Raw genomic sequence first — 20,643 nt, 5'->3', positions numbered from 1 at the left:
TTGAGTCATTCTATAGAAGATTGCTGTGCTGTGCTTAATCACTGAGTCGTGTCTGACTCTGCTACCCCATGGCCTGCAGCCCGCCAGGCTCCTCTGTCCATGGGGATTCTCCAGGCAAGAACACTGGAGTGGGTTGCCATGCCCTTCTCCAGGGGATCTTCCCAACCTAGGGATCAAACCCAGGTCTCCACATTTCAGGCGGAGTCTTTACCGTCTGAGCCACCAGGGAAGCCCATGGAACAGATTATGTAGACACATCTTCTGTGTGAACTTGTGGGAAGGTCAGAATGAGTGTGGTCGTCGCAGCCTTACTCACGTCTCCGTGCTCTCCTCCCCAGGACACACGGGACGGTTGTTAAAGTCTCTGTGCTTCACCAGTCTCTCCTTCCTGCTGCTGCACATCATTTTCCACATCACGTTGGCGAGTCTGGAGGCACAGCACCGCATCGCACCTGGTTACAACTGTGAGTATGATGGGGCCTTTTTATCATGCTGTGAACGTGCCTAACAACGCTATGTGTTGTGACACTCATAGAAATCTAGGCAACGATTACATAAAAAAAAAAAAAAACAACTGTGGCAGTTTTTGGCCATTTGTGAACCTCATGCATTATAAATATGTACAAAGAAATTCATGTGCCTTGACAGTGGGGTAATGTGAATAACTTAATTAATGCATCTTCAACACATATTAGCTACTAGACTTCAATCTGTATGTAACACACTATGGCTGGGTATAGTCTAAAAAAAAAATTGAGATTTACATATAGACCCTAGACCTTTCATTACAGCTAGTGAGATGAGACAGGCACAGTATGTACCAGGATAAATAAGAGTATAAAAGTTAAATAACATTATACAACAGTGACCTCAATCCACTTCTAAAGCATAATGTAAGATTTCGCTCATCTTTATGGGGAAAAAGTGAATGACGGTTTCTTTTTCAAACTGGGATTACTTTTTGCTATTCATAATGAAATGATATATCTTACACATGTTATATTTTAAGGTTTTGATCTGAAAAAGTCAACACTTATATGCTTTATCTAGGTTGGATCATTTTTCTAAAATTAATCTACTATCAGATAAGTTCTACTCCTGTTTTTGTAGGATGTGTTTGTCATTTGGAAAAAAAAAGGATTTAAAAAGATGGAATACAATCCATATGTTTTAAGTTAAACCTGAAGAAACCCTGAGATATTTGGAAAAGACTAAATTAATAGTTTTAAGTTGTCAGTTTTTCACTGAGGAACTCGTTTGTGGGTTTGAAATTTCCTGATCTTTCCTAAGTGCAAGCACAAATGAAGTAAACGCACCCTTCCCAGTAAAATAAAAAGAGATTAAAATTATTCATGGATCAAAGAATATTAGCATAAATGTAGTGAGAGATTCTTTAGTAAAATCCAGAGTTATAGATTATTCATTATCTCTCACTGCATAACTTTCAGAGAGCTAAACTTCACAGAGCTAAGTTAGTGTTCATTTTGGCCATTTTATTAAGCGTCCAGGTCCTTGGATAGTAACGCCTATCAAAGTGATCCTTTGTTTAAGATCTATGAATTAAGATATGTTTTAAAAAAGACTTAGCACTCATATACTGTAAAATTCACCCATTTAAGGAATGCAACTAAGTGGTTTTTAGGTTGTGCACCCATTACTACTAATTCCAGAAACCTCTCATCACCCCAAGAAGAAACCCTGCACCCATGAACACTATACATCCTTCTTTATCTCTCCATGCATTCCTAGGCAACCACTGATTTACCTTCTGACTCTAGTAGATTTACCTGCTCCGGGCATTTCATCCAAACAGAATTACATGATGTCTGTGTCTGACTTCTTTTACTCAACGTAATGTTTTCAAGGTTCATCTATGTTGTAGCCTATGTTAGGACTTCGTTCCTTTTCGTGGCTGAATAATATTTCATTGTTACAATGTGGTTTTAATGTCTGATGAAAGTCACATCATTATTAAAAACTTGATAAAATACAATGTTTAAATAATGGTACTTTAGTTGTATTATTAATACGATAGGAAGCATTTATTACACTTGGCCAGATTCAGGTCTTTTTGAACTTAGTAGAAATGTTAGCAGTGATATTTTTTACTGTTCCTGAATCAAAAATCCTTTGGGTAGGTCTTAAGCAGGCATTCCCAGAGCCAGAAGGAGGGATTTTTTAACCGTAAGTATTTTCTGAACAGCTTGCTACCTTCCCCACAATAAAAGCTGAATTTGAAGCAAAAAAGGTAGGTGTGAGAGGAAGAACATGGAAAAATTATTTGATTTATTGCATCCAGATGAGATTCCATAATCCAATTATATAATGTTATATATTCTGTATATATAATGTTTTGACATCAACATTTTATTTTCTTTCTCTTGAGTAATAACTCATACCATGGCAATGTGGAAAATAAAATATCTCTTTGTTTTAAAAAAGGATTCATAAATAATAAGTTATCTTTACCACTGAAAGTATTTAGTTACAAGATATATTACAACTGATCAGATTTTTCAAACTTGAGTTTACAAATATATAGCTTGCCTGTGTCTGCAAATACTGTTTGGTGCTGAGTGATGTTGTAGACAGAACTGTGCTGAGGGTATCTAGATTAGGATGTGAACACATAATTTTCTCTGGTCCAAAGTCTAGGTCTTTCTATTTTTATTCAAAATAGTATTTGCAACAGTTCTACAAAGGTCAAAACAAAAATGAAATGTGAAATGCTAAGACTGTATTCCATTTTTCACATTTACAAATGAATTTACTGTATGTGGAGGAGCCTCTCCTATAAGGTATAGAGACAGAAAGACATACAGACTTAAAGCACACACATACACGTCATACATCTCACACACACACACACACACACACACAGATCACACACATAGAGATCGGACATCACACACATACCCCACACATACACAGATCACACACATAGCACACATCGTGCACACACACATCACACACATACAACATACACATAGATCACACACATATTACACACCCTACACACATACCACACAAACGCACACGCACCACACACACATACACATCACACATCTCACATGCATACCACACACACATGTCACACACATCACACACATATACATGCCACACACAAAGCACACACACCACACACATAGATCACACACACATCACACACACACACCACACATATACCACACGCACACCACATATCACACACACCTCACATGTGCACACATAGCAGCTTGTACTTGTGTTTTCCCCTTCTTCCCAGGCCAGAGTCCACATTACTTAGACCCTTTGGATGGAACCTATGTTGGTGTCCTGGGCTGCCTTGCTCAGTGGTGAAAGTAGAGACCAGTCAGATCTGGCCTCTTGACGTATCTCTTACTGGCCATTCCCTGCAGCATAGTCTTGGAGAGTCAGACCTGCCTTTCCTAACCTCACAGCTGAATATGTGGGCTTCCAGACACAGTATATTCCTAGGGATCATTCTATTCATGCGCAGTGCCTTCTGCTGTTACTCTTCACAGAGATGTGTCTTGAACATGTCCAAATCTATCATACTGTCCTTCTTTCCTTTTTGACGTCTCATATAAAAGCTCTATTCTCTTCCACCCATGTCAATATAATAGAATTATATTGGTGCACCAGGTCTACAGAGTTTTTTTGTTCAGCTTCATGTGCAGTGTTTAAAAATCATACATTCTTGAAAAGGGATAAAAGAGGAGAGCAAACAAACTTCAGAGCTTTGCAAACTAGTTTAGTCCAAGGTTGACACAGACCAGGTTTTCAGCCTGGAGCATTTTTTAATGATCAAGTTATATAAACTCTTGAAAAACCCTGTCCCCGTGGTAATGGAAACACTGACTTTTCATTTGGGGCTGACTTCACCTTATTCGTGTTATTGTTTCTCTAGCATTTGCAGTTTCGATTACACCATCCGAGCTGTAAACACAAACTCCGCTGTTTTGATATCCCACATTTGACGTTCCGCCTTCTTTTGGCATCCGTAGATGTAAAGTAGCAAAACTTCAAATGAAAAGGCAGAGAGTGCCTGTGCCGTCTGAATGCATCCTCTGTGTGCCAGAGTTTGTCAAATTAAAATGAAGGAACCCAGACATGTCCGGGTTCCCCATCTCACTCAAGTGGTCTTCAGACTACAAACCACTGAGTGCTCATTTATACGTGTTTAATTTGGTGTTCTAACAACTCCTCTCCCTGTCTAACACTCGCATGCCCTCAACCTCGTTATGGCAAAAGCTCCCAGGATCCCTCAGGAATCTGAGCCGTGAGTCTGGTGACAACGGTAGCCTTTATAAATATCCAGCCATTGGAAGTTCTCTCCCCCAAGAGCCCTGTGAACAGCCACTGGCAGCAGTAAAGTTTGTTTCAGACCAGCCCAGTTAGTGCTTGGCGGCTGGCGGGTTTGTTAAAGATGCCATTGTGCAGAAGGGGGACCTGCTGCCCCGCCCCTCCCCCTTCACTTCCAGGTAAGTGAGGAAATCTTTGGGGGGGGGGCGGCGAGCGGCACCTCTGTAAATTCTCCTCAGACACGTGTTGTGCAGCTTACTAAAATATTTTCATTCCATCAAAACTGGACTGTTTCAGTCATGTCCTGCCAGAGCCTGTAGAAGCAGTCTGTCTGCCTCGGTGATGGACCTGCGGGGGTTGGGAAGCAGGGGTTGGGGGGGAGATGCAGGTCCCATCTGGATGATACAAGGGCTGTGCTGAAGCAGGCTGTTGATTGAAAGAAACGTTTGCTTCCGGACTGTGAAGGGAAGCTTTGCGGTGATGACGGCTACTCTGAATAGAGCCCGTCATGTCATTATATCCCTCTTCTATTAACGCCTCCTTTCTCCTTGTTACAAATGGGCTGTGGTATCCTTTGCACAGGGCACTCCATGCACACAGTCCCATTCAATTTAGAGCCGACCTGACCATGCAGGCTGGGCCTCAGCAGGTGAGTGGCCGCCCTCTTCCGGGCTGGATCCATCTGGAGATGGGGACCCAGCTTGTTCCTGCACAGAGGCCAGTCTGATGGCCAAGTCTCGCCTCTGCAGAGCAGGGCCACCCGTGATCTCTCTTCTCTGGGAACTTGTAGCGCCCAGTCTGGACCTGCAGCTGAGGTGGGGTGAGGAGGGGTGGAGATGGGGCGGAAGGTGGCTTTGAGGATGGAGATGGAGAGCCCAGCTGAGAGGGTGAGAGAGTGGCCGGAGCCACTGCCATGCGAGCCAGGATCTTTTCTGATCTCTCTGCTCCTTGTTGTGGAACCCCCTTGTTTATAACCAGTTTGGGATTATTTTCTCCACTGTACTTTCTGCATGTGTGCAAGCTTGGTCACTCAGTCATGTCCGACTCTTTGCAACCCCATGGAATGTAGTCCGCCAGGCTCCTGTATCTATGGGATTCTCCAGGCAAGAATACTGGAGTTGGCGGCCATTCCCTTCTCCAGGGGATCTTGCCAACCCAGGGATTGAACCCGGCTCTCCCACACTGGCAGGCGGATTCTTTACCATCTGAGCCACCAGGGAAGCCCATTGTACTTCCTAAGACTCTGGATTAGTGCAATTTCAAAGGGTTTAAGTAAGAGCTTCTGGTGTTCAGTCCATGATTTTCTCTTCTTTGGAGATTTGTCCTCGTAATGAATTGCATATTTTTTTTGCTTCTTTCAGTTGCTGGGCTCATTGTTAAATCTGTTTTACCCTGAGGGTCAGTCCCCTCAAATCAGCTGCTTTCTTCTTCTGTGGAGGGAGGGGCACCTAGGGTTCCAACTTTCCTCATCCTAAGAGCTTGGAAGCCACTGACCAAGAGGTCATTCTAGGCCTCAGAGGTACTTTCTCCTACTGCCCTTCAATCCTCAAAGCACGAGGGTCCCAATACTGTGACCCAGCATCTGAAACCTCAGCAGATGATGGAAACACTCAGGGCCAGTCGTGGGTCTGGGAAGTGGGCATCCCATCCTGACTGACATGGGATGAGCATGGAGTGAGTGAGTAGCATCCCCTGGGTGCCCTGTTTCCTGGAACCCACACTGACTTGTCTGTGGAACCTCCATCCCCACTTGGTGCATCCTAAGTCTTGCTGGTCAGAGACAGGGCCTGAGGTTTACTGAGTCACCTGGCGGGTCCATCCTCCTAAAATTTAGTCCATTTCTTTATCTTCCTCTTTATGTCTTCACTGGACATGGTACTGTGGAAGCAAGAGCTGATGCTTATGAAACGAGAGACAAAATACTCAAGAGGACACTGGCCTCCCTTGCTCTGAGAGCCGTTTTCTGGCCCCTTTATGCTGCCTGCATCCTTGTGAGTCCTGACCGGGGGGCTCTGGAGGGCGGCATCTGGCAGCATCAGCTTCCTCTTGGCGCTGTCATGCTCCTCTCCTCTGCCAGCTCCTGAAAGCAGGATCTGCCCCAAGATACAACAATGAAAGCAAAAACCTGGACCAGGTTGTCAGCTTTCTCCTGGCCCTCTGTGCCGTGGTGAGGACCACTCTCTGATTTTCTCTTAAGGGAAGTAGTTTAAAAGCTTCTGGATTGTATGCACACCTTCCGCTCGCATATATTATAAGAGAAATTAGCCTTAAGTGGTATTTCCCGCAGCCCCCAATAATGGAGGCAGATTGCTTTTCAGCTCACTGCACATGGACGAATGTGACCACTGAGAGGAGTCTGATGTGCATCAGCGAGGCAAAAGCCCCTCAGTCTGGACCTGACCTATGATCGGTAGACCTTGGTGGACAGCATGCTGAAAGAGAACTCTGATGACCTGCTACAGATGAGTCCATGCTCCTAGAATGATGGACACAATTAGTTTTTACTGGCCAGAGCTAGACCCAGGCCGGGGGGTGAATAGGGGTGGGTAATGCTGTGGGGAAGAGACGCCCTCAGGGTGAAAGTCTTGCAGGCCAGGGCTGCTTGGTGTCCTGGTTCACTTGCAGTGATGGCTGTTGAGCACTGTCTGCTTTTGTCATTTATCAGCATTTCTTCCAGGACAGTATCTCATTTTACAGGAGAAACATTTTTCATGAGAATTTTTATACTATCTACTATATGTGTGAACTTAGGACCTCGGGGGACTGTGGGAAAGTTGTTCGTCTTTGTGCCTGAGTTTCCTGGACTGTAAAATGAAGGTGATGTGGTCACCATCTCACTGGGTGGCCGTGAGGTTCACAAACACGGGCCGTGCACTTGAGTACAGCGCCTGCCCCATAGCAAGTGGTCTGGGACTATCAACTATTATTACTGCTATTGTTAAAGTTGCTGTCATTATTAGAGGGGCAGAAATAACCCAGAACCAAATTGTATATAAATTATACACAGTCCTGTGGGTGAAGCTTGGCAGAAAGGTGACAGAGATAAAATCGGACGACTTTGTTGTTTGGGGACCACTTTTGCATGGGTGGGTTCTCATCTTCTGGGCCTGTGAGTGCAGCTCCAGGGCGGGGACATCCTGTCCTTGCCCAACTCGACTCCCTGCCCCAGATGCACACTGTACATCTTACTCTGTAGTGCTTACCATCTCCCTTCTTTTCAGTTCATGAGGAAGTAGGAGAAAGACATGTCCACTTGAAGGCTTTTATTTCTTTCTAAAAATGATCCATCAAATAAAGTCACCTGGTGCAAAAGGAAACTCAGGTTTCCACTTGGATTTGGGGACATTGGGAGTATAAACATGGAAGACAGAGCTGGCCTTAGAAGTAGCGAGGAGGGGAGAGGAGGTGGGATAGGTGGGTGGGTAGGCCTGATGGATACCTGGGTGGGTGGGGAGAGAGGTCCGCAGTGAATGATGCCCCGGCCAGTCTCCTCAGGCCCCTCTGCTCCCACCCACACCCTTCGAGCTGGCTGCAAGATCCGGGAAATTCAAGATGACTTGGGATCGATTGTGTTTGCTTAAGTAATAATTTCCCTACCCTCAATTTCATGATGCAGCATTTCTAGTGTAAATTATTTACCATAAAAGCTCTAAGGCTAGTCTGTGTGGTATGGGAGTAAACTCAACCTCAAAATTATAGATGGGCAACATAAAGCTGTAGCTGTGTGTTTCCAAACGCCTGGTGTGATGGAAGGGTAGTTCAAGGGCATCGAGTATAGCTGGGCCAAGAACAGTCATGACATTCTAGGAAGTAGTAATTGTAAGACAGTTTAGTTATTCTTTAGACTCATTGAACAGGTGTGTATTGTAGGACCTAGGCATGTGGACTCATAAATAAAAAAACATTTTTCCTATAAACAGAATTTTGGATTCAGAAAATTCCTCTTGATTTCATGTATTGAAAATATATTTGAGGGACATAGAAGACTGGCAAAGAAGTTGCTAGTTCAATTTATCTCTTATGTTAATGTTTAGAGACATTTAAACATTTCCTAAGATCCCTATTGTAGGATATGAGTATATAGTGAATAAAATACTAGAGATATTACTATTATTGTTTGTTGTCATTCAGTCCCTTAGTTATGTCCAATTCTTTGTGACTCCATGGACTGAAGCATGCCAGGCTTCCCTTCGCTATCTCCCAGAGTTTGCTCAAACTCATGTCCATTGAGTCAGTGATGCCTTCCAGCCACCTCATCCTCTGTTGCCCCCTTCTCCTCCTGCCCTCAATCTTTCCCAGCATCAGGGTCTTTTCCAATGAGTTGGCTCGTCACATCAGGTGGCCACAGTATTAGAGCTGATATTACTATAAAATGTTACTTTTATTGTAGATGGATGTTTTAAATATTACATGTTGATAATTATGGTTTCAAATGCTTTTCTTTCATTATCTTGCATTGTTATTTAGTTTATCATCTCTAATTTTTAAATGGGTGATCATTCTCAAAGACCCCAAAAACATTTTAAGAAGCAGTGCAGGGGAAGATGGGTGGACAGCTGGTTTGCCAGGGTTCTTATGTGGTAGTTTCTTCCTCTTCCCCACTCACCAATGGGTGATAATCAAATTAAAGGAATTATGACATGTAAACCACCATGATCAGAAGTGAGTGCACATATTTCCTTCTTTTTAGTTTTGCAGAATTTGGAGGATATTTTCATTGCAATCTCATGTTTATTTTTATTTACTCCTCAAAAAATATTATTGCTGTTGTTTAGTTTCTAAGTCATGTCCGATTCTTTTTGACCCCATGGACTGTGTAGCCCTCCAGGCTCCTCTGTCCATGGGATTTTCTAGGCAAGAATAATGAAGTGGGTTGCTATTTCCTTTTCCAGTTTATCTTCCCAACCCAGGGATCAAACCTGCATCTCCTGCATTGGCAAGTGGATTCTTTACTGTCCGAGCTGTATTTATTTTCTTAATTGAGAAATCCAAATGAATGTCATATTTAAATTGTAACAATGATATCTTGCATTGTTAACTTTGAAAATGTTTCTCCATAAAGTAGCCTCTACAACAACTGCAAAGAAAATTAATCTTAAATAATTCACGTAATTTATAATCCCACAGTCTTGTCATATATTAATTTATGTGGTAAGTTTTTATTAAATGCCTACTATGTACATTCATGGTAGCCTATGGACATCACAGTCCTGCCTTCACAGACCTTATAGTCCACTGGTGTGAGGTGGGGGCCGACAGATGAATGACCACCACCAGCAGAGTCGGATATAGCGCTGATATTGAGGATGTAGAAAGATCAGTGGAAATATACTTAATAGGTACCTAGTCTGGCCTGGGATGGGAGACTTCCTGGAGGAAGTGATGTGGAAGTAGATACCCGAAGATGTAGCTATTTCTCGTGACAACCATGAAAGTGCCCTTCTGTCATGAAATGCATCCACCTCTATCATCTCATGAACTCTGAAGATTAGAATTGGCTCTGGGGATACACACATACTCAAGAACATTCCTCCTATCAAGTTTTAAAAAGGAGAAGGGAGTGGCAGAGGATGAGATAGATGGATGGCATCCCTGACTCAACACACAGGAATTTGAGCAAGCCCTGGGAGATAGTGAAGGATGGGGAAGCCTGGCGTGCTGCAGTCCATGGGGTCACAAAGAGTCAGACACGATTTAGTGACTCAACAACAACAACAACAAGTCCCTGGAAAGAATCCGTTTACTACGAGATTCCTAATAGCCCTTAAGACAGTAATTTTGACTCTATGAAGTAAAATACACATTTCTGTGTCTCTGCTGAGAATCTATTGAAGAATTTCAACGAATACATATCAAATTTAATGCAAGGTCTTGCCTTGGTGCATAACATCCAGAAAATGTTAAAGGTGGTTTTCCTCATTATCTGATTATACTAGAGAACAATAAGGAAGACATTCAAGTTTTTTCTGCATTTATCTTCAGTTTCCTCAAAATAGATGGCAGTCCTTCTTGACATTGTCACAATTCGTGGAAGAAGGATGGATAAAAACACCTATAAATTAAGTGTGATCTGGCTTCCAAAATGTATGGTATTTTAACTTCCTTTAGCAGAAGTTATTTATCAATTTGTGGCTTGGTATTGAGATATACACTTAGTTTATGTCTTACTCTGAAATGAAGGTGGTTGAACATGTCAATATGTGGCAGTTCAGGCAGTTTAGCATCTGCATTTTGAAGTCCTCCAAAACGTACATTTTCTACTTGTATTTTGGTTTTTCAGACTCTAGAGTCTTCTCCAAAAACCACCTTAATTTTCACGATGAAAAGAAACAAAAACAGACACACTCTTGATCCCTAAAAACCTAATTAAGCAAAATCAGTCATAAAGTTAGACTGTTTTTTTTTTTTTTGTCCATCCAGATGAGCTGGTTGGACATCTCATGGGGAATGGGGGAGAGAATTGCTAAGCACAGGTGTTAATGAGAAGTTGACAAAGTGAGGGAGTTTTCAGAATCAATTTGAAGACTTCATTCTTTAGATCTGGGTGGATGTGTCACATACATGGCACCTTAGCCATACCTTCCCTGGATTATCTCCATGTGATCTTCCAACATGTTGGTAATGAACTTGGGCATATGACACTTCCCTCTTTCCAAACAATTAAGTCATCCAAAATGTAAGTTATTATTTAAGAGCTGGCCTTCAGATAATTGAAAGCTTAGAATCCAGACAGGCTGTGAAGTCTCTGACAACATCTCTATAAGATCATTTACCCTTTCCATCGACTTGGATGCAGGTGAGCACGCCATCTCACCATGAAGACTTTGAAAGCAAAACAAACCAAAACACATGTTGCATTTAAAACAGCCAAGCCACTAGTTTATACTTTAAATTTTGAATCAATAGTCTAGTGAAATGCAGTAACAGGCATTTCACCTTTAAGGGTGAATAATCAATGTATCTTTTTTTGGTCAACAAAATATATTCAATGCTTTCCTTCTGTGCTTCAATTATAGATAGACATTCTTGTCAACAGTAACTGGCGTTTATTTTACTCTTGGAAATATTATTTATTCTTGGCTTTGAGTCAAAGCAGTAAACAGTCTCCTTAATGATGTAATTTTAAAATTTATGATGTTTTAGTAACTATACCAGTAAACTTTATACTTGATAATATACAATCCTCATAGAGTTGGTATTTTTATTTATATTTTAAAGTCAGAGTGACCACATTTATTTCCTAGAATATGTCTACATTTTTATGGCTGTAGTGCTTATTCATTTGTTAGAATTTTTTCTTATTGAAGTATAGTTGATTTACAATGTTGCTTAAAACTTAGTTTAAATTATAGGCTGCCTGAAGTCCCTGAATGTGCTTCTGGGAAAAGTAGGCTTTTTGTTTCTAGTAGAGTAAAACTACTATTGTGAAGATGTTGGGATTGGTCTGGAATCATAGAACTGGATCATGATAAGACTTCTCCATTGAAAACTTAGCGCAGGCACCAAGTCACGCAAGACCTCATACATGAATTCCATGAAATCGTTATGGACACTTTATTTCAATCAACTGAGAGAGGAGTAGCCCCTCCCCACCTCCAAGGATGTCAAGAGTCTTAAAAGCACAGCTCAAGTCCACCCATCCATCCAACAAACAGTCATCAGTTGTCTGTGTGTCCTAAGCACTGTTCCAGCTGCTGGGGCTGCAGCAGCTTAAAAAAAAAACAACTGAAATCGTAACCCTTACAGAGCTCGTATTCTGTAATGTGGGAGATGTATAAAATAAGTAAGCTTTATAATATTCCAGCTGTAATAATGCTCTGAAGAAAATTAACCCAGGAAAGTAGAAATGGAATATCAAGGTCAGCAGGGTGATGTTTCAGGCAGGGAGGCCACGGAGAAGCAAAGTGGACACGTGGAGAAACGCAGCCGCCGCCTCCCCCTGCTCAGCGCCTCTGCTTCAGGAGTCCTTTGCTTCCTGCACACACACTCTGGATAGTTGTTCATGAGCTGAAACATTGTAGACTGAAGAATTACTCCAACCAGTCTATCACATCTTCCTGTGATAAGCAGGGGGTGCCCTACCTTCCTAATGTTACTGAGCATGTGTCCCACAGCCCTGCTCACTCCACGACCCCTGTGGCCCCTCAGAGCACGCAGCATCCTCCTTCCCAGGGTCAGGAGTGTTTGTGACCGAGAAACTTTGCCAGTCCAATCTCCTTAGTGTTGTGTGTTGTGCATTCAACCATCTCATTCTCTCGAGGCAAGGGATCCTGGTCTCATCAACAGATGAATAGGAGGTGCTCAGAATACTGTAAACCACTGTAATCAAGCCGCTTTGCTGCTGGTGAGAAGACAGACGTACACATTAGTGAGAGAGCAAGAGGGTACAGAAATAGATCTGCACATACATGGTCAATTTTCAGCAGAGATGCAAAACCAGTTTTGTGGATAAAACACAATTGTTACTGGAAAAAATGTGGGTTCCATATTTAAACCCATATTTAAATCCATTCCACTTTAAAATTCATATGAAGAGTAAGGGCTTTAATCTTTACCTTGTACCCTATATAAAAATTAACTCAAAGTGGATCATTGAAGTTAAAATGTAAAACCATAAAACTCTTTTCAAAAAGTAGGATCTTTGAGGCCTTGGGTTGGACAAAAGAAATGATTTCTTAAATATGACACCAAAAGAATGATTCAAAAGGGGAAAAAATGGATAAACTGAACTTATATCAAAATTAAGAACTTCTCAAAATCCAATAAGATGTTAAAAAGTGAAGCCACAAATTGAAACATTTGCAAATCACATATATGGTAAAGGACTTCCATCCAGAATATATGAAGAACTCTCAAAACTCAATACCAAGAAAACATACATCTCAACTTTAAAGATGGGCAGAAATTTTGAGCAGGCACTGCACCAAAGAAGATACTCAGATGACAAATAAATGCATGAAAATCACTTAACATCATTAGTTACTAGGAAAATGAACATTGAAAACATGAAGTTACTGCTCCATATCTGTTAGTATGGGAGAACAGAAGGAAGGAAGGACCCCAACTTCTGGTGAAGATGCAGAGCCCCTGGAATTCAAACGTATTGCTGCTAGGAATGCAGAGTCATGCAGCCACTTTGAAAACCAGTTGCTGGTATATCTGATGGTCAGCCACATACAACTTGTTCAACCCAGAACTCCTACTTTTGGAAATTTACTGACGTGGAATGAAAATGTATATTCACACAAAAATCTCTAAGCAAATGTTCTCAGTACCTTGTTTTGTAATTGCCCCAAGTTTCGGAAAAACCCAGATGTCTTTCAGCTGATAAATGGATCAACAAACTGCAGATCCTGGATGGAGTATTAATCAGCAGTGAAAAGTACACAATGCTGGCCCACACACAACTGATTCTCCAGTGAAAGAAGCTGAGTGACAGAAGCCAGTCTTAGATTCTCCAGCCTGTATGGTGACATGAATGATGTTCTAGAAAAGGTCAAACTCCAAGAAAATAGATTGGCAGTCACCAGTGGCTGGGAGACTTTGGGGCTGACAGAGCTACTCTGTATCTTGACAGATGTGGTAGTTACAGGACTGAATGCATTTGTCAGAACTTGAAGAATTATACAAAAAATGAATGAGTTTTAAGTTATACCTTAATAAGATTTTTTTTTTTTTTTCTGGAGGAGGAAATGGCAACTCACTCCAGTATTCTTGCCTGGGAAATCCCATAGACAGAGGAGCCTGGCAGGCTACAGCCTGTGGGGTCACAAAAGAGTCGGACATGACTTAGCGACTGAACAACACTAGCGAAGAATGTTTTTTAAAAGTCACTGACCATCATGGGAACAAATCGGAGTTTCCCCTTGTTATTTGCTTCGGGGTTTCTGTGAAGAGTGGTGGCATCAGAGTAGTAAACTCTGGTCCCACTGCAGATCCTAAAGGTCGTGATTTCTTATCTCAGTTGCTGTTGTGAAGACCAGATCAGAGAGGATGGTTTCGAAAGCGCTTCCAAGCTTATTGATGTTTCAGAAATTTATTCAACAAGTCTTGGTTGATCATACGGGGCTTCTGTGTTCTGGGCATTTGTCAGCCCCAGGGAACCACAGATAAGACTGCTGTAGCACACCCTGCTCTGGGGAGCTCCTCCTCTAAGGTGAGGGGTAGGCACACAAACACATTCCTGCAGTAACATGTGTCTGATGAATAAAGTCATCCCCCAAAGGCCTGAGGAACCCCAACAGCTGCCGGGCATGGAGAGTGACCCAGGCATTGTTAGGTCTTGGATATCACTTAGACGAGTTCTGAACTTAGCAGAAGTAGGAGCCTCTGAGGGTTGTTTTTTTTTTTTTTTTAATGGCAGAAATAGGAATGAATGATGCTTTAAAGACTTTTTTTGATGTGGACTATTTTTAAAGTCTTTATTGAATTTGTTGCAATATTGTTTCTGTTTTTGCAATATTGTTTAGTGTTTTGGCCATCAGGCATGTGGGATCTTAGCTCCTCAACCAGGGATTGAACTCACACCCCCTCCATTGGAAGGCGACATCTTAACCACTGGACCTCCAGGGAGGTTCCTGAGTGATGCTTTAGAAAGATCATCCTGGCCACAGTGCACACCTTTGTGTGGGTGTGTGTATGTGAGTGATGGCAGGTGAGGCGATGGAAGAGGAAGGGCCAGTGACAAGAACTAAGGAGACTAAGAACTAAGGAGTCTGCTGAGGAATTTTAGAAGAGATGCTTCGAGAAAGACAATGCTGTCTACTTCAGTGTGGTGGAAGGAGAAAGAGACTGACTGGGTGGGTAGAGGTACTATTTCGCCAGTATAAGGACCACATGAGGAAGGTCAGATTTGACTTGGGGAGGGAGGGAGGGTGGGTGTCAGTTTGGTGTTTGAAATCCAGATCCATGCATCTGTGTAGCTGTAAGGGGAAATGTCGGGTAGGTTATTGTGTAAATGGATCTATAATTCAGGAAGGACATTCTCTTGGCAACACAGATGAGGGTGTTATCAGGGTACCGGTCATAGGTAAAGACGCATTTCCAGTAACTCACATGACCTGCTCCTTAGTTGAAAAAAATAGTTGGAAGACATAACAGTGTTGGGTTGGCAAGTGGTTTTCCCACCTGTGTGGTTTCCACCCTGTTCTGAGGTCTGTGATGATGTTCTGTTTGAGTCCTGGGAAGAAAAACACCTTCTCGCCTGCTGTGTTGCACAAGTTGGCCCTGTTAGTGGTTCGGAGTTGGCAGTTTTTCTGCCGCTCTGGCTGATGTCGCGAGCACGCTCAGCCCTGTTCTGAGACCTCCTCTTTGGGTGGAGCAGGAAGGCGGAGGGCAGGTCCCTGCTGGGCCCCCGGCTGGATGGCTCCCTGTCCTCCTGGAGCCGTCCTGCCCTGCAATAGTGGACAGAGGGGTGGGAATGAGGTTCTGGAGAATTCTCGGCTGACCTCTCGGGAGAGTGCTAGAGGATGGACACCTCTAGCTCCAGAAAGTTCTTGTCCAGCCTCTCTTTTTAAACATGATTTCCAGCATATTCATGTTGGTATTGATGGCATTTTCTTGGTTTTTCTTGTTCCTGGAGGTTTGCTGATGTGAAGGGCAAAGCTACATGGACTCTCACCTATATCCTGCATTAGTATTGATTCAGGCGGCTACAGAGTGGGAGGAAATGAGAAAAAAAGTTTCTTATTTCTCAGTCATTAGCCAGTGTGGGGTGGGGTGGGAATTAAAACTTAGCTTGCTGCTTCCTGGGAAATTTTATCTCAAAATAGATCTAACTACCATTTCTGTCAACCAATAAATGATGATCTCTGGGTTAACACTCAGAGTTCCGTTACTCAGCCTTCAAGCTTCCTTAAAGGATGCTTGGCCTTGTGTTGAGATGGAGATAGTCTATTTTCTGGAGCAGGTATAGGTGCTGGAATATAATCAATATGATTCTAAGAAGCTGGTTTTTACAAACAGGCTGTAACACCCTCAGGTCCCATCACCGAGGGAGCTAAACATCTGCATGTATCTACACAAGTCACACCACTTTGTGTATTTGCATGCTTTGTAGTTCTGTAACACACATGTGAACACATGCTTGTACACACACATACACGTTATAAAAGAAGATATAGAGTCAGATTCTCCATAAGTGAAAGTTGTCAGAGAGGATCACATCTTGTGAATTATTACTGGGAAATGACGTGAGAGTTTGGATAAAGAATTGACCCGTCTCTTATAGCTGATTCGGGTTATTTCCCTCTTTGGGAGAGACACAGTCTGCACTCCACCTGGAGTATTTCTGGTCTGTACCACACTAACTCTTACCATTTCTCACCCTCTCCAATGAACACACTCTCGGAACCCATTCCAATCAAGAAGACAAAAAAATGTTTCAATCTTAAAGCATCATCAATACCATGCATTAGACAGGGTGCTCAGGGCTGGTGCACTGGGATGACCCTGAGGGATGGGATGGGGAGGGAGATGAGAGAGGGGTTCAGGATGGGGAACACATGTACACCCGTGGCTGATTCATGTGAATGTATGGCAAAAACCACCACAATATTATAAAGTAATTAGCTTACAATTAAAATAAAAAAATAGATATAAAACATCATCAATACCACAATTGGAGGACCAGATCAGCTTTTACTGGGATTATCTGACATTTGCTGGTATTCAAAGATTGCATTAATCAAAAAACATGCATCACAGGTTTTCTTGAGAATGCATCTCTCTGTGTTATAATTTAACAAAATTAATAGTAACTCATCTCTGTGATAAATGAAGAGTTATCAGTCAGAATATCAGAGTAGCTCATTTGTGTATGCATGACCATTATTACAGTGATTCTTAATACTGTAGAGATTCTGTAAACACTTCTATGTATATTTTAATTTTTATTATATGTTGGAATTATGTCAAAAGTGCAGAGATTAGCAGTACGGCTAAAACACTGCCTGCATCTCAAAGGTGTTAAGTGTACCCCTCGCAATCTTGAGGTCATCTATGTTCAGTATGGTGGTTAATAGGTTTGCACTGTAGCCCCCTCCGGGGGTGCTCCCTGTTGCAGAAGCTGGCCAACAACCCCTGGAGGATGTGTCTCTGAAGTGGACAACTGTGGCCTGGGGTCCAGCTGGGAGTCAGCTGACATGCACACCTCTCCCAGGCCTGTGCAGAAGCACCCTTAGCATCCGAAACAGTCCTGCCTAAAGGTCACCCTTCCTGTTATACAGCTGTCGCTTTTGTGGTGTGTGATGTATGTTCTTCTTGGGTTGTCAGTGTCAGTCTCAGCTCTTCTAAGGGCATAATGAACAGGCATCCATGGGAATTAAAGTTTTGCTGCAGCCTATAATATTTGCTAAATCTCTCACTTTTTACAGAGTCTTCTCTTGAAACTACGTTGACAAAGACAAATATATGATATCACTTGTATGTGCAATCTAAAAAAAATGATAAAATGAACTTATTTATGAAATAAAAATAGGCTCATAGACACAGATAACAAATTTATGGTTACCAGGGGGAAGAGGGGTGGGGGATAAATTAGAAGGTTGGGATTAACATATAGAGACTACTGTACATAAAATAGCTAAACAAGGACCTACTGTATAGCACAGGGAACTCTACTCAACATCTTGTGATAACATATGATGGAAAAGAATCTGAAAAAGAATATACACGTATGTGTGTGTAACTTTGGTGTACACTTGAAACTTACACAACATTGGAAGTTAACTATACTTCAATTTAAAAAGTTTTTTAAAATAATGTAAACCTACTTTTGAAATGCGAATAACCATTACCTAGCTGTCTCTTTTGATAGAAATTTCCTTCTAGAAAGTCACCTTAATGTATAAAATGAATTCACTTATTAATTCATTTTTAAAATGCACTAAGTATCCTCTTTTCTGGTTAAGAGGAATCTTTCAATAAGTTCATTATTGTCTATTAGAACAATGTATTTTATTCATGACATGTGAAGTCTAAATAATTGATTTCTAGCACTTTCCTGGAGTTGTTCAGTGCTCATTTAACTGGAAGCTAAAAATGTTCAAGTCTTTGCTGACTTCCTAGGGATGCTTCTTAAGGGGACTGTTTGATTTATGGGCCTTTCCTTCCTCCGTCTGGCGATGGATTTTTGGCATAAGTCAGAGCTTAAAATGGGTGTTTGCCTGTGGTCAGACCTCACTGCTATTAATATCTATTAGATGCCTAATATGTTAGCTTTTTGTAGTACTGGGCTCTTTGCAAAGCATGCTTCCCAGTATTATTTCAATTTAATGCTAAGAACCACATGAGGCAGGTATTATTAAAGCCATTTCACAGATGAGAAAGCTGAGGCCAAGGGTCAAGTTCACAAGTTCATAGTCTTATGAGTCTTCCGACCCCAGGTTTGCTCTTTCTGTCACTCTGGTGATGCGCTGCTTCACTGCTTGGTCAATTATAAAGTGGAATTGAATATGAAATGAATATAAAAATATAAAATGAGGTCTTTAAGTGCTATTTTTCAGATGGCTAAGTTGGTGGCTCAGATGGTAAAGAATCTGCCTGCAATGCAGGAGGTGCGGGTTTGATTCCTGGATTGGGAAGAGCCCCTGGAGAAGGAAATGACAACCCACTCCAGTATTCTTGCCTGGAGAATCCCATGGGCAGAGGAGCCTGGCGGGCTATAGTCCGTGAGGTTGCAAAGAGTCAGACATGACTGAGCAACTAAACACTTTAGCCAAAATCTGCCAGAATTCCCGGTCACCTGTCCCCTCCCAGCCTGGTCGTGGGGTGGCTCTGGCCCCTTTCTCCTGACAGAAAGCTCACAGGCTCAGAACAGGAAGGTGCTGTCATTGCACAGCTGGTGGGGGAGCGCACTTCTGAAAGGCCAGAATGCCTCCGTCCAGAAGCCAAACTCAAAACCAAAGAAGAGTCCATTATGCCTTCTTGTGTGTGTTAGCGAAGAACCCCGAGACCCCTCAGGTACTCCACACGTTGGGGCGTCCCTCTGTTTACCCACCTGGGAGACCCTGGCATAGGTGGCTCCACTCAGCTACTTCGAGGAGATGTGTTTAATTCCATGCCATCTCCTGGTTGTTATGTGTCATTTTCTAGCAACTAGTTTGCTTTTCATAAACTAAACATCCACTTCTCTTGCTGACAGTAAGCTGGATAGTCTGCTTTAGGAGTTCTCATTGTAAAGAAAGCTGAGTAGGCTAAAATGGATCTTTAAACAAGCTTAAAAGCAGTCCAGGTCTCCAGGATGTGGAGGAGAAGGCAGCCTCGGGGTCGGGGAGGGGGAGGTTTACGAGGCAGGGCTGGGGTAGGGTGCAACGCTCGAGAGGAGGCCTTGCTGGGCAGCGGGCTGCTGGGGCAGATTCCCCATGGACGGGAACTCTGTTGACTTGTGTGTACACAACCCTTCGAGCAGAGCCTGGTGGAATCCGGCTGTAGTGTGTGGCTTCTCTTATCTCCAGCACAGGTATGTTCTGTGGGTCAAGTTGCTGACCGCTGGCCTGAAGTGATGACATCGGACAGCTTCCTTCCTACATTCAGGGGCTGAAGTTCTAGCCCCAGGTATTTTAGTCTTGGCAAAACTGTTACAGTTTTGATGCCAGACCTTGAACGTCCCCCTGGCCAGGAAAGTTAGCCAACCCTCACATCAGCAGAAAGGAGGAGACAAGGAAGGCCAGGATTCTGACAACAGCCGCACTGCACTGAGGGCACGTTTCAGTCTGGACGCTTCTGAACCTCTCTTCTAGGATCTTTTCTTTTGTTTTTGAAGAGTGTGTTAAAAAGCAGTTTCATGAGAACAAGCTCCAGGAGACATTCCAAAGCCAGCTCCACCTTTATAAATCCAATGAAGGTTTATGAGCTGTAAAGTTTGCATGACTTTCTTAAAAAAACAAAAAAAAAGAATCGAGACATTGCAATTGCGGAAGCCTGATCCTAAAACTGCTCGAACAGAAAGTGAGGTGAGGCCTTCCTCTGCAGGAGAGCGAGCATCATTTTTCCCTCCTCCCGGAAGCTGCTGAAGGGCCAGCGCCAGCCCCCAGCACTGAGTCACAGCACAGAACCCTGCTTCTCCTGCTCGGCGAGTGACTGGGGCCTCTCCAAGGACCTGAGCCTGGGCTAATGTGAGGAAGAGGGGGTTTCTAAGATGCTGTGTTAAGTGAATCACTTCCCATTAGGACATACTACCAACTCTGTCCTCCAAAGTGTTAGGAAAGTTGTGAGTCCTGGGACATGGCATCTGCTCCCAGGTTAACGTGGGCTGAGAGCTTTGCGTGGACAGTCGACTGTGACTCCAGGTGACCACCCCCACCCCCCACTTCTTAGTTGGAAGCATTCTTCTCCTTT

General features: G+C 42.8%; 1 protein-coding gene across 6 annotated transcripts in view; it reads left to right on the top strand.

The window, feature by feature from the left end:
- PIEZO2 (piezo type mechanosensitive ion channel component 2) overlaps positions 1-20,643 on the top strand; it is a 241,604-nt gene that overhangs the window by 82,427 nt on the left and 138,534 nt on the right. For all 6 annotated transcript variants that reach the window (XR_006338207.1, XM_043889594.1, XM_043889593.1 and 3 more), the window contains exon 3: positions 339-464. Coding sequence is in view for 5 of the 6 variants with exons in the window: in XM_043889594.1 (XP_043745529.1) it covers positions 339-464 (126 nt within the window). In the remaining variant the exon portion in view is untranslated. The remainder of the gene's footprint in view (positions 1-338; positions 465-20,643) is intronic.

Source organism: Cervus elaphus, chromosome 27, assembly GCF_910594005.1.
Source record: "Cervus elaphus chromosome 27, mCerEla1.1, whole genome shotgun sequence".
NCBI lineage: Eukaryota > Metazoa > Chordata > Mammalia > Artiodactyla > Cervidae > Cervus > Cervus elaphus.
This window is presented reverse-complemented; position numbering and strand designations above follow the sequence as displayed.